This window comes from Echinops telfairi, unplaced genomic scaffold, assembly GCF_000313985.2.
Source record: "Echinops telfairi isolate 266 unplaced genomic scaffold, ASM31398v2 ScPeMD7_23;HRSCAF=83, whole genome shotgun sequence".
Lineage (NCBI taxonomy): Eukaryota > Metazoa > Chordata > Mammalia > Afrosoricida > Tenrecidae > Echinops > Echinops telfairi.
In genome coordinates, this window is record NW_022103920.1 from 62,315,193 (window position 1) to 62,330,647 (window position 15,455).

The 15,455-nt window shown below is 42.6% G+C and overlaps 1 protein-coding gene across 1 annotated transcript in view; it reads right to left on the bottom strand.

Annotated features, from left to right (window-relative positions):
• SLC25A13 (solute carrier family 25 member 13) overlaps positions 1–15,455 on the bottom strand; it is a 204,543-nt gene that overhangs the window by 108,610 nt on the left and 80,478 nt on the right. The window contains exon 4 of the mRNA XM_045288636.1: positions 14,535–14,650. Within this exon, the coding sequence (XP_045144571.1) occupies positions 14,535–14,650 (116 nt within the window). The remainder of the gene's footprint in view (positions 1–14,534; positions 14,651–15,455) is intronic.

Below are 15,455 nucleotides of genomic sequence, written 5' to 3' on the forward strand. Positions count from 1 at the left end.
TTTACACAATTGATGTGTGTATGGATTGGGATAACAGTTGTATGAGCCCCTAATAAAATGTTAAAAAAAAAAAAAAAGAATCCCTCCAATTCTAAAATCTATAAATCCTCGAGATTAATAAACTATTTAAGTCATCATCGTGAATGCTGTGTGGCATTGGGAAAACATAAGGAATGCAGGGAGGTATTGGCATTAGATATTAAATCTCTAGACCTACAGCAACTAAATCAGCCACAGAGAAGCCAACTAAGACTGTTCACATCTGTCTAGAAGAAAACCTATTTTTACCTGGTAGAAAAAATCATGAACAGTCTTTCCCAATATCAAAAGTTGGTCATCAAACTGAACTTTGGCTATTCCGGATGTGTAATACCTGGTTTGATCAGGTGTTAACTCTTGTTATCTTGCATCACAACCAGAGAGCACAACCAAACAATGTCTGCTCTTCCCAACCCTTAACCGCAGCACCAAACCACGCTCATGAAGTTGATTCCAATGTGCATAGCGGCCCTATGAATCCTGAAGCTGTCTTTGCTGCAAATGCCCCACCGCTGGTGTGCAGTTCACAGCCCAGTGCCTAACTGGCAGCACGCCAGGGCTCTTCCAAATTCTTAAAGCCGTGTCGAAACCTCAGAACGAAACCCCTTACCAGCTAGTTGAGTCTGACTCCTGGAGATGCTTTAAGGCAGAGCAGAACTGTCCCACGGGCTTGCACAGCTGGAAAACTTCAGAGAAGCGGACTGATGCAACATTTCCCCATGGATTAGCTGGTGGGTTTGAACTGATGACCTTTCTGTGAACAGGCTGGTGCTTTAACCACTGTCAACAGGATTCCCACACAGCATAAAGGCCCTCAATTCACTCTCTAAATGCAAATATAATACCTACATTATATAGAACGCTGATTTTCTAAGCTACTTTCCTTAGATGGATGTTGTAAAAAATAAATTTCTTACAGAAGCATTAACATACACCTAACCCTACTTAATCGCTTCAAAAGCAGATGTACTACAAATGTACACCCACAGTGAGCCCATATTAGTATAAAACTGCTTTATTTCAATTAAAATGTCTAAGTATCCACCCCCAACATATACCTAAACTGTAATTTTCTCTGAGAACTTCTAATATGTTCTTGATTTTGTTTCCTTTATCAACCTATCAGAGCAAACTCTGCCTTGCAACTGCTGGAAGAAATCAGTCATTAGCAGCAAGATTACAGCAAATTTTCCAATTTAGAAAAACTATATTTTTATCTCCCTCTCATACTGAAAGAATAATGGTATAATTTTACTATTTTAAAATGAGAAGCACAGTTTAAGAGTCAAATTTTCCCACTGCTCCAAGTTTTAGAACTCGTTCTTAGTGTTCTCTACCTTTTCCTAGTCACAAGCTCCCTTACACACACACACACACACACACACACACACACACGCCCACCAAGGAGCCCCCGAGACCACCCCCCACCCCTGTTGGCGGTCTCCCACAGGCTGGTTAACCTTCAGGCAGTCATTCACTAAGGAGAGGCTTCATGTGGTTATTGTGATTTACTATCCAATTGACATTCTTCTACCTTCTCATCAGGCTGGCTTCCCCCACCACTCCCCGACCTGACTTTTAAAATGGAGTGATGAAGTAGCAAAAAGTACACTATTTTAGCGATTTGAGCATGGGCGATTCTCAAATTATCCCACCAACTGGAAGTGCTCTCTGATACTACTATCTTTCAAAATTGAAGCCATTATGGTCAATCGTGCAAATCCGTATTTAGCTTTTCGTAAATAGTGGATTTTTGACCCAATGAACTGGAACAGCAGCTGAAGAGTCTCTAGGATCGCCGAGAAGGCACTCGGTCCCAGACAGGCCACAACGTGGGGTTATTTACTTTCAAAACTCACACTGTCCTTGTCTGGAATTCTTGTTTTCTATTGGGGGTGGGGGTGGGGTGTGTGTGTGTGTAATAATTAAGACTTGTCTGGAATTCTTATTTTCTATTGGAGTGTGTGTGTGTGTGTGTGTGTGTGTGTGAGATAAGATACACTATACACTCAGATGTATGTGTGATAAGATACACTCAGATGAAACCATAAAACAAAATCCACCGTTTCTTTCACCAAAACATTACTTTTTGAAACACCAATATCAGAAAACAAATCCTTAGTGTGTGCATTTTTACTCTCCCAAATTTTAACCCAAAAAAGGCACTGAAAAAATGCCCCTCTGGCTCGGCCCTTCTCTCTCTCAGCTATCTCATTGAATAGCTCATTTTCCAAGCATCTTTGCAAACAGTGAACAATCTCCTTTACAGTGAGCTTTAAAAATGTAAGGTCTGTCCTCTGAGAGAGAAAGACAAGGTTTCTATTCCTGTAAAGAATTTTGTCCGAGGCTCACAGGGGTGCTTCTACTCTGCCCTAGTCCCTAGAGTGCATGGCCTTGCTGGCGGTGAGCTTGGTTTTGGAGTGTAGGCTACTTACTGTCCACGTTTGTGAAACAGGACGAGGTTGAGAAGCTGTCTGCACGTTGTGTGAATACCCTGTTTTAAAAGGGGCTCCGAATGCTCGTGGAAAATGGAAGTAAAAGATAAGGGAGCGTTACCATTCACTTCCCCCACCCCAATTATTATGTTTTAATCATTTTATTGGGAGCTCTTACAGATATCATAACATTCCACAGTTCCATCACATCAAGCAGTATTATACAATTGCTACCACAATCCGTTTGAAAACATTTTTTTTCTTCTTGAACGACTTGACATCAGCTCTTTACTCCCTCCCTCTACCATGAGCTTCATGAAGTCACCTTGTCTATTTAGCAAACAGATAAGTTTCAATCGCAAGTAACAGCATTCGCTGATTTTTCACTTTTGTTTAATCACCTTTTGTTTCACTTCCACATTGATTCTCCTTTAGCGCTTGCTGATGCTGTAACTATCACAGATTGGCTGCGTTTTGGAGCCATTGCACTTCACAGGAATATCTTCAAAATAAAACTAAACAGACGAGTGCTACATGAACTTGGACCTCGTGGTCGATGTGTTGAAGTATAATCTGTTACACAACACACTTTGTATTTATCAGGAGGGAAATTTCACATCATAATGATAGAAAGTGCCACACACATAACACAAATGTTTATTATAATGATCAAAACATACATATTATATATGCTATATGTATAGTACCACTACATGCCTGGCAGCATAATTGCTTTGCATATAAGAGGCCTGAGGTGAAGTTGATCTGTTCACTCCATCTGGGCACATCCACTACAGCTCATTCTTGAATGGGGATTTCTGGGCTCCATGATAACCGTACGGGACCACAGACATATGTATATGGCCTGAATGGACATTGTGCAGCACACGATGTTGATGTTGCGTCTGCTTTTTGGATGTTCCCCTTTAGAACTTCTCATTTCCGCATTTTGATTCTCATCATAGTATGCCATCTAAATCAAAATAATTCAAGTGGCTTGTTTCTACACATTTCTTCATATCATCTGGCACGTCTCTTTTCCCAGAGCACAGTAATGTCATTTCTCTCACAGCATGTGTGGTAATTACATAATTTCATGTCAACTTGATCAATATGTATAGGGGTGGAGTCTAGCCTGTCAATCAGATCACAGCCTGAAAATGCTTCCTTGTGGGTGTGGCCTTCTCATGAGGATTCTGGGAACTTCCTCTCTTTCTCCTGGGAGGCAGGCCACACTCTCGCTCTGTTTCACCTTCCGTGGAGGAGGCACTCAGGGAGCTGGAGGAGCCATGTGGAGACCGACATCATTGCAAGTGCTACGTGTGTCTGAAGAGGAACATATAGACTGGTATTGGACATATGGGCTAATATTGGACTTATGGACCTGATCTGGACTGGGATGGGATGTTTTCTCGATATATAATTGCTCTTTGATATAAAGCTCTATCTCACACACAGATCAGTGTCTCGGTATTCCCAAACAAAATCTAACGGTGAGCCTAGGCATAACCCCTCAAAGCAGATAATTAAGTGAGAAGGACCTTAGGAATTGGCTCATTTATGCTCCAGGTTTTGCCTCAGTACCATACACAAAAGATCCTGCTCAGGGGTCTGAATAGCTGCGAGTGTCAATAAAGTTTTATGAATCCACTTTGCATGGGACTTCACAAAGCTTTAATCAATTAAAATTGTTGATTGTCTGTTGTGTGCTGTCCAATCATGGTAAAGTCACGTGGCAGCACTGTACGGCTGTGCTGACCATGAATGAGGCCGACCGGAGCTGGGATCCACAGGATCGCCAACGTTTGATGTTCAGTAAGGAGTTGGCAGGCGGGCCTTACTTCCAAGGTGTTTCTAGATTAACTCAACCCTTCAACCTTTTGATTAACAATAAGTATGCTGTTTGCACTACCCAGGGACTCCGATATACTAATTGGTGAGATCTCGTCACAGAATATTTATTACCCCAAACAGTAAACACTACTCTAAAATCTAAACTTACAACGCTTTTCATTAGTGAAAACCCAAAGATAAAAGGGGCCATGTAGTTCCCAATAAAGGGCTTTTGGACTCATTTCTTCTGGACTCTAGTCCAAGTGGCCATGCTGAAATGGCAAGCCTGTCAAGTTTTTCCCATGAGGCACCAAGGGTGGGCTAGCCTCCCCCGTCTTGCACCTCATGAAGACGACTACCAACTCCCTTTGGGAAGTTTTGTGTAATCAGATCGTTCTTTATTTTTCCTACTTCAATCATGACTCTACACTTATTTCAGTTACACATATGCACAGCAAAAATGGCTTTTCACACCTGCCGACACTACTATATGATGTGTTCTTTGATACATTCTTCCTTCAAATGGAATCTAAAGACTGGATCGCTTTTGAGGCCATGCAAAAAACTATTCTACAATCAACACATTTGGGGTCTGCCAGTCTTTTTAACGTTTTATGGTAAACTAGGTGAAGGTTGACCAGGAAAATCAGTTTTCCATTCAACAGTCCCTTCACGTTGTTTCACGTCGTCGATGGCAACCCCCACAATGTGACAACACTCATCCCACATTCTCCCTGTGTCTCTGTTTCTACTCCCCCTCCCCCCTAACTTACCCTTCCAGCCTCCTGGACTTTAGTCTTGGGAAAATGCTACCCTTTCGTCTTGAATAGCTAACTTTCTTTTTGTTTTAAATCATCTTATTGGGAGCTCATACAACTCTTATCACAATCCAGACATACAACAATTGTGTAAAGCACATTTGTATATTCATTACCCTCATCATTCTCAAAACTGTTCTAAGGAGTGAGAACATCCTTAGTGTTATAGTTCACCTTCTAGACCAGGCTATTGTTTGGCTGAAAATTGGACCCTAGGAATAGGTTCAATTCACTGCAGGGCTGAAGGGTGACAATGGGCCACTCTTACCCAGGACCCTTTAATCCGACCCCTTTCAGAGTGGTTGGCAGTGGTAGTCTGGCACGATCTCATTCTTCTGGTCTCAGGACTGTAGAAGCTGAGTTCTCTGGACTAATTGTTTCCACACATCTTTGATTTTTACTCTTCTTGGTCCCAGATATGGAGAATCCAATCAATGCACTTTAAAGGGCTGCTTACAAACTTTTAAGACCCCCACATGCTACTCAGCAATATAGGATGCAAACTATTCCCTTTGTGAACTATTGGATGACAACTGACCTTGCTGTCCTGAGACTTTGGTCCAGCAACTTCCTCCACCAAGGTGTTTGGCTGTGACTAAGAAATGTTCGTAGCCTTGCCCCTGTATGTGCTACTATATCGACGGATACATTACTGCATAGGAAAACATATATAGAGAAATATTTTATGCCAAACCTATATATGTGGTCGTTTTAAAAGGTTCGGGGGAAGAAAGGATTTAAAAGATAATGATCTTTTCCCACAAATTTGGGAATCCCCTCATATGTTCTCGGGTCTAGTCAGTACCATCCTCCTTCCCATGCCTGTTCAGCTTTTGTGTCCACGTGTCCACGATTATTACTATTATTGCCGAGACTGCACACATCACAAGTGGACGTGTGAAGTGCTGCAACCACTGGAACACCGTACGGAGCTCCCTGAAAAGAATTACATGAAAAGGCCACCCACAATTCAGTATGTACCCCACAGGAATAGGACTCATCTCACACACACACACACACACACACACACACACACACACACACAGAGACCACCAGAATCTTGCAGCACTATTCACATAAGCAAAAATACGGAAACCACCTAAATGCCCAGCAACAGATGAATAGGTAAATTAAACCAACTACAACACATACACAGAATGGAATGCTATGCAATGTTAGAGGATAACGACGAATTTGCAAAACACTTCATAACATAAAATGAACCTGGGTTTGGTCACAAAAGAACAAATGTTATATAAGACCATTGTTACAAAAAGTCAAGACAAGGCTTTCACACAGAAGACACCCATCATTTGATGGCCCCAGGTGTGGGAGGGGAGGAGAGGGTAAACAGCAGCAGCTAGGGAGTGGAGGCATCCTAACTTGGGAGAAGGGGGGGGGGGGAGAGGGAAGCACACAATGCTCAAGGCAAAGGGAGACACACACAATCGATAGTTCTGGGAAAGTCTTACATAAAATAATGTTTCTTATTTCAACTGTCCCTCTCTACAAAGCAGTCTTTTGCTGTGTTACGGACTCCTTGATGATTCCCCGAGAACTAGCCAATCATTCCCCTCCGGAAAAATATGCCCCCGCTAACTGCCATTAAGTGCTTCTGGTGCAAAGCAACCCTCTACAGAAGAGCAGAACTTCTCTCTCTCTCTCTCTCTCGCTCTCGCTCTCGCTCTATCTATCTATCTATTGTTTGTTTGTTTCTGAGACTACAGTTTTTTTAATCATTTTATTAGGGGCTCAAACTCTTATCACAATCCATACATACATCAATTGTGTAAAGTGCCTTTGTACATTCATTGCCCTCATCATTCTCAAAATATTTGCTCTCCACCTAAGCCCCTGGCCTCCACTCCTCATTTTTCCCCAAGACTACATTTTAAGGGAGCAGAGAGCCTCATCTGGCTCCCGTGGAGCAGTGGGTAGGGCAGCCCCACAATAAGACTCAAAATCACTAAGTTTTTCTTTGTTTGTTTAACATCAAGGATCCCAGTGGGTGATACAGTGTTTAAGTGCTCAGCTGCTCACCTAAAAGTCATGTTTGTACCCAAGAGCTGCTGTGTGGGACAAAGAGGTGGGAGTCTTGGAATCCCTACAAGCCATTCTGCTCTGTCCTATTGGGTCCCTGTGAGTGGGAATCCACTTGTTAGCAGTGGGTAATATTGGATGTATCTTAAAACCACTGTGAACCGGTTGACACATAGCCACTTTGATCATGAAAGGCCCACCCCCGTGGCTAAAGAGTGTAACCCCCACCAGAAGGAGGCACTACGGCACAGGGGATCAATCACACAATTGGCCAAATGAAACAGCCATCCTGGCTCCACATAGACTTGTGACCAAGTTACTACACTTCTGCATGCCCATGTGCTCATCAGAAAAATATAATATTTATTATCAACCTCCTAAAGCAACAAAGATTAAAAAATAAATTATATGGAAAGTGCTTAGGTCAGTGGGTGGAATGAGTTGATCAATAAACTTAAAAGATAAAACTAGAGTTACTTTCCTTCTCTCAGGAGAGTATGCAACATCACATGTCTTTGTAATAGAGCAGACACTAGAGTTAATACCTGGCTCAGCTTTCTTTCCTTTGAGTTTCTTCTCATTCTAAGACCACCCTTACTTAGACATACACTATACAATCAAAGTAACCCACGGCGGCCAGTTTTCCTTCTTCCTCTACTATCAGTCCTGCAGGTCTCCCCCAACCCAAAGTCCCCATCTGAAGTGGTAATACCGCTCAACAATAAAAAGCATTTTTCTTGGTGTTTTGGTTTTCAAGGTCTCTTCCTGGGATTGCTTGGGGCACCAATTCAGAACACTGCATCAAATAGACCACCACAGCTCTATTTTCTTAGATATGGCCTTCTACTATATTTTCAGTTATTAACTTATAAAACTTATTAATTTATCATGCTAATTTCAAATACGGAAAAGCTTCAGACCCATAAATTACAGGCAGAAAAGGTAAGAAATATTTAAAAGAATCAGGTGTGAAGGGGCTTCCAGGGGAAGCTGTAGACGGACCATGGAGCTGCCATCATGAGGTCAGCAGTCCGAACCACCAACCCTCTGTGCCCTTTAAGAGCTTTAAAGGTTTGGAGAGCTGACCCTACAATGACTCCATTCATAATGACCTTACAGGGGGTCAGACTGACCCTATAGGGTCACTATGAGCTAGAATCGAGGAGACAGCAGCGGGGTTTTCCCTTCGGTCCAGGAGGCTGTGCAATACACCAACACTGCAGGTCAGATACTGCAAAGCCAGCACGCAGCTGTGGTGTAGAAAACAAAGCTACTTGAAAAGGCACACACGTAAATGGAAGGTGTGAGGGCAAATGTAAGATGTCTTAACACTTCTCATAAATATTTTGAAGATCTAATTTTTTTCTTCTTCAAATGGTGCAGTAAGTACTTCAGAACACATTTTAATATGTAGAAGTCAAAATGCTTCAGAGGTGAAGTTGGCTCCAAGCTTCTTTATTAAGGAAAGATTTAACTTTTCTTTTGAGGTTTTGTGCATAGTTGGAGAGGTTATGCCTTCCAAATAACAAGACTGGAACATTTTTATTCTAATGAAGCTGTTCGAACTCTGATAGACTCATTTTGGGTTTCAGAATATTTGAACCTCCGCTGTACAAAACCCACTCACAGTGAGTTGCTCATGACTCACAGTGACCCCATGGGGCAGAGTGGAACTTCTCCTATGGGTAGCTGCGCTGTAAATCTTTTTAATCATTTTATTGGGGGCTCATACAACTCTTATCATAATCCATACATCGATTGAATCAGGCATGTTTGTCCATATGCTGCCTTCATTCTTTTCTAGACATTTACTTTCTGTTGAGCCCTTGGTATCAACCCTTTTTTTTTTTTTTTTATGGGAGCAGAAAGTCCCGTCTTTATCTCATAGAGCAGTTGGTGGGCTTTAATAGCTGACCTTGTGGTTAGCAGTCAAACACATAACCCACTATGCCGTCAGGGCTCCTAAGGTATTGCACAATAACTCTTATTCCTGGCCCCTTTAAAAGAAAAAATTTAGAACTGCCTACTATTCAGTTCCTAATAAAGGTAAAGTGATACTTAGGGAAAATTCCAAGTTCATGTAAAATGCACTGCTCAAATATATCTTCAGATGGAAGGACACCAATATAACTTGAGCTACGTATTTAGCACAACACAAACAACTTTAAATAAAGCCAGTGGGCATGTCCCTAACTCAGTCTAACGCTGGATTGAAATATCCTGATTTTTTATGGGCAGAGTGAAGTCTGGCATATAGTATATGTTCTGTATCTCAAAAACTATTTGGATTTGGAATTAGCAGGTCAAATACCTTCAGAAACAAGTCTAGCATGTGAGGCACCAAAACGTGTGTTGACCAGTATAATAGCTCCACCCTTCCCATTAATCTGGTGAAAAACTTGGAAATCATTACTGGAACTAAACTTACTCTCTCTCTTTTACACTCTTGCACACACACCACCACCAACACCCCCCACCCCCAATCCCCTTCCACATCCACTCAATCAGAAAAATTCCTGAGTCTCCTTCCAAACACAAGTAAATCTAGAAATCAGCCACTTCTCCCCATTTCCACTGCTATCTCTACCCATTCTGGTCTAGAGTACATTTATCCCTCATCTGTATTATTGTTAATCAGCTCCTAATTGTCATCTCTCTTTCCTGTCAGACTTCTCTATCATCTTTTGTCAACCCAACAGCCACAAAGCTACTGTTAAGGCAAACCAGATCATGCCCCACTTCTGCGTCAACCTGCAAGGCTCCCACCCTCACCTTGGCCTCAGCTCCATTACTTCTCGGAGCTCTTCTCCCACAAGCCCCCTCTGCCTTATTCAACTTCAGCCACAACATCACTTGAAATTGCTATTCCTCAGATGTGTCAAGACATTCCAGCCTTAAAAGCTGAGAAACAGCCATTCCTTTTCCTTCGGACAATTAACTCTCCTACCTCTCTCCAACAGTACAAGTGAGGTGGTTAAGCTCCCACACTTGGTGTTAGGCCTCACTGGGTTCCGATTTACCTTCTGCCAGAGACTAGGATCAGCTGCGGGAACTTGGACTTCCATCGTGACGACAGAGGTCTGAGGACAAGGACTGGGCAAAGGCCTCTGCAGGGTTGGGCCCGCCCTCTTTCTAGTTGGATGGTGGAAAAGCAGGTATGAAAATCCATCAGGAGGCACATTTAAGATTGGTGCATTTTTCTACATGCATGTTATACTTCAAAAAAATTTTTAAATACTTTAAAATTTAACGGTAAGTAAACCAATTGCTATCATGTGAACCAAATCTTTTGCCATTAAATCAATTCTAGTGCACGGTGACCAATAGGACGGAGCAGACTCATTCTGTTGGGTCTCCAAGGTTGTACAGGAAGCAGATCCTCTTCCTCCCAAAGAGTGGCTGCTGGGTCAGCAAGAGCGTGCTCTAACCACGCCATCAAGGTGACTCACGCTCACAGAAATAAGCTACAAATGAAAACATCTAGAGAAAAATGTTTTCTCCAAAAGACAGACCACTAAAAATTATTAACAACCTATATGGAGATCTCATGATACGCTTAATGATCTTTCAGAAGGTACTCATAAACATCAAGTATCAAAATAAGAAAGCACGGTGAAATTCAGAATAATTGAAGATAAGTTGTTCTTCCAAGGATGTTGGAGACTAAAACGACCTAAATATCAAAGGAACAGAATTGGTTCAATGAAAATCTTTTCATTGCTGATACCAAGGGCTCAAGTAGAAAGCAAATCTTTTGAGAATGATGAGGGCAACAAATGTATAAATGGGCTTGACACAATGGATGGATATACGGATTGTGAGGAGTTGCACAAGCCCCAATAAAATGATTTAAAAAAAAAAAGAAAGCTAAGAGTTATGAAAAAAAAAAAGAAAGAAAATCTTTTCATTGAAGCAAGCACATAGAAAGATCCAGACATGAAAATATGGCAAACATAAACATGAAACTACAGCAAAACATAAACAAGGCCTCTGAGAAAACAAGGCATGGCTTCACTGAAATACAAGCTTGATTATCGGCCCCTCTCTCCATCTGATTTTGTTTAGTGTTTATCAGAATCAGTGTGAGCAAGGGCATGAAGACCACAACTTGTTGACAAACAATGGTGCTCATTGAGCTTAGTTGCAGAATTGCTGTAGCAAACAAACTCTATGTGGAAACCCAATATGTAAACAGATAACAGAGTAACTATTCTCACTCTGTATGAAACACAAGGCTTCAGGCCATGAGGGAAGCTAGGCGCAAGGCCTTCCCTGTAGCCTCCTGAAGGGCCCAGGTGAACCTTAGCAAAGTGTGAAAATGTGAAAACGCTGTATCTCGTGGTCACCACCAGTGGCTCAGCCACACTGGAAGGTCTCACTTGCCTTCCCCTCCCATCTCTCCATGTTTCTCCTTCCCAACGATGCACACGGAGGACGACAGGCTGAAACGTGAAAGGGTCAGTCTTGGGTGACGAGTTTACCACGCACTAAGGAAGTCACCAGAAAAGAGAAGTCTGTTGGCTTCATCTCAAACAGCCCTATATGGACAGATAGCCCAGTTATAGATCTAGATTTACATTCTATTAATCCTACCTGGGGAAGCAATGGTGAAGTGCTTAGCTATTACCCAAAGTTTGACAGTTCAAACCCACCCAGCAGCTCTGCAGAAGAAAGACCTGGCAGTGTGCTCGAATAAAGATTACAACCTAGGATACACCACGGGCAGTCTTACTCTGTCGAATGGGGCGGTTCTAGGTCAAAATCCATCAACAGCACCCAACAATAACAATTCACTTGGTCAAGTCCTCTTTTCTAGTCAACTCCCATTTCTTATGTGATGCCTGACACACACTTCCTGGGTAGCACACTTCTTGCCAGCCCTTTACACTCCGTAGGCTCTCGCAGCCCCATGTTGACTCCTTCACTTGAGTGTCTTCGGTTCTGTGTACTATGTACTTCTCTTTCTGTTTAATCTAGATTACCACTGATGGCTTCGAAAAGCTGAGACTAGATTTTATGACCACCCACAGGGTGAGGACGCCATGCGCTCATGTGTAAGTGTCTACCAAACTTACTCTCTGCATGTTTCCTGAGACAGTACACACGATGGGCTACTAACTGCAAAGTCAGCGGTTTGAATCCACCAGTCACTCCAAGGGTGAAGGACCAGAAAGAGGCCTTCTGATCCCTTAAAGAACCCTTCTGATCCCTCAAAATCCCGCAGGGGCAGTTCTACCCATCTTAAAGGGCTACAATGAGCTAGCAGCAACTCAATGGCAGTGAGTCTAGTTTGTTCTTTTGGGAGGCAGGGTGTTGGAGGACTGTCCTTTCCCCTCAGCGGTCACATGTAACACAATTGGCTTTGGATTTGCTTCTTGCATGTGTTGAGGTCTTCACAGCCACCAAAATTAGCTCCTTGAAGTAAGAGACTAGAGCTTCCACAGTCTCTCAGCTCCTACACACCGGGCTAGTGCTTGAGATTCATACTGAAATTACTGGCTACCTGGCCAGTGGTTACATCTTCAAGTTCAAAATCTAGACCTTCCCAAAAAACAAAACAGACTCACCCCCAACCCCTTCCCTCAAATAAGGGAATGCAGGCTACTACTTTAAGTAACATTTTTATTGAAGCCATTGTTTGCCAGACAGCACCTTTGCAGGAGATTGATCTTTAATGAGCACAGAGCCCTGTAAGGTAGATAGTATTTTAATCTTACAGATGAAGAAATAAGGCTGAGAAAGTTTAAATGACTTGTCCAGCAGCCCATAAGCAGCTAGTAAGAAGAGGAAAAAGAATTCTCCCCTTACTATTCTTCTTTCGACAGTACACAGATGAACTCTATCTCCTACCACCTGATCCTTGAGTCGCTCGACAGAGGAACAGACATGTATCTCCGTCCAAGAAGGCATCCCATGACACCTTCCCACAGGGCCTGAGAAGTGGAAGGGCTGGTGCCCACAGGCACAACTGCCATTTCACACCTATTCCAACCCAACTCTCTCCTCGGCCCATGCAGACTTGCTGGGGAAGGCAGAGAGATGACAGGCACACTTCTGTGCGAACCTGACGCCGGCCCGGTCTGCCGGCCCTAAAGGTACCGAACATAAGGCTCTCCTTGTTCTTCCAGGAAAACACTATCGATGTTTTCATCGAACGGCTTCTACTTCCAAATTCACATTACCATAAACCAGCTGCTTGTGTATTGAAACATTTCACGGGGACACTGTTTTTTGTTTTCAAAGAAATTGGAATTGAAGCAAGAAATGATGTTCCATTGGCATGCTGTGGTTACAGTGCTGGCTACAAGGACTGAGGGTTGAAAAACAAACAGCTAAAACTATCCTGTGGAGTCTTAACATGAAATACACCTCACAATATCCAAAAGGTACACATCTGAGTGTCTAAATCAGGCATTCCCAAACTACGGCCCGTGGGCCACACGTGGCCCTCCGAGGACATTTATCCAGCCCGCCGGGTGTTTTTGCCCTGTTTGGTTTTTTTACTTCAAAATAAGGCATGTGCAATGTGCATAGGAATTTTTCATAGTTGTTTTTTTTTTTTTTTTAACTATAGTCCAGCCCTCCAATGGGTCTGAGGGACAGTGAACTGGCCCCCTGTTTAAAAAGTTTGAGGACCCCTGGTCTAAATCATAGGTTCCCAAACTTTTTTTTTTTTACCGCCTCCTTTAAGAACAAAACTGACTCCATATCTTCATGGCAATCCATCACTTTTGTCCCACAGCCCACCCTCCAGGATGGCTCTAAGTATCCTCTCTGGCTCCCAACCCAACCCCCACCCTCCACTGTTCCATACCCTCCCGGGGTGGTCCCACCCACTTTGGGGGACACTAATCTAGATGATAGGAAACCAACGGAGGCAAACAGATAACTTTTTACATCTGCCTTAGCTGATCGAACTTTAAATAACCTTGTCGTGGCAAAGGCGTACAGAGAGCGGGAGGAGTTTGAAGCAGGGCTTTGAACAAGTTCGGAACCATTCTGCCGGGGCTGGGAGCGACCAGGGCTGCGCAGCAACCACATCACTTGTGTGTCAGATTTTGAGGCAGATTTTCATCCAAGTAGAAAACGGGCAGGGGTAGTTTGATCAGAGATGGCAGATACATTCAAAGCGGTGCTTTCAGTTAAAAATGTGGTATTACATTTTAAAATGAAATCAGAAGAGACCATCTGTTAAGCCAGGAACTTATGGTTCCACATAGGAAGCCATTCAAACTGCAGACGCCAAAACACAAGAGCAGCTTTACCAAGGAGGTCTGGCTACTTCCTCAGAGCATCTCTATCCACTTCATCCTTGGGTAGGATGAAGCTTGCCGAAGCCCACAGTCACACACACACACACTCCACTTACCAAAAGTGACTTCTCCTTTGCCTGCTTTGTCGAACAACTGAAAGGCCACCATGAACAAAGCATCGGGGGCACAGAGGACAGACTCAAATGCTACAAATTCCTGAAAAGAGATTAACCTGCGACAGAAAACACGGACAATGCGTAACATCAGTAGCTTGTGGAAAACACACGCATATAAAAATAAACACTAAAAAAGACAAACTGCCACTTTCAAAATACAATTAGAATCTGAAAACACATAGATGTGCCTTTTACCTAGAGTGGACTAAAATAATGCAGTCTAAAAGACATGGCAAATTTAAGGACATGGTGACACACTGAATGCATTATGATTTTAAGTGCAACTGTTTTACCCAACATATCATTTATGCTTCAGACCTCAATCTTCCTTCAGGCACATCGTTGGATCTGAGAATTAAAGCTTGGATGCTTTAGCTAAAGATATGACTATGTAACAGCAAAATAGAGGAGCTATGTCACTTATCAATTCTCTTATACATCACGTATAAATAGTTCATAGATATTCACTGCTGATATCGAATGACCACATGGAAACTGGACCAAGATTATTACAGAGGGAAAAGATCAAGATACAGATAAATCAAACATGAGACCTTATCCTTAAGGAACGTATAGTCTGTAGATAACTTGAGTTCAAAAAGGCAAATCATACGACAAGGACCAATATAATTTGAGCAGAATTTTGGTGGAAATGGAAGAAAACTTGGGGGCAACAATGGGATTCAAACTACTCTTGAGAATGCCAACAGGTATGCCTCAGAGATATTGTGGGTTTGGTTCTAGAGCAAGGCAATAAAGCTAGAACTGAAATGAAGTGATCCACATAAGTTTTTCCCACTACAGATGAAAGCCATGGCTCAACTATGCTGTAGTCCAGCAGTTCACAACCTATGGTTCGAA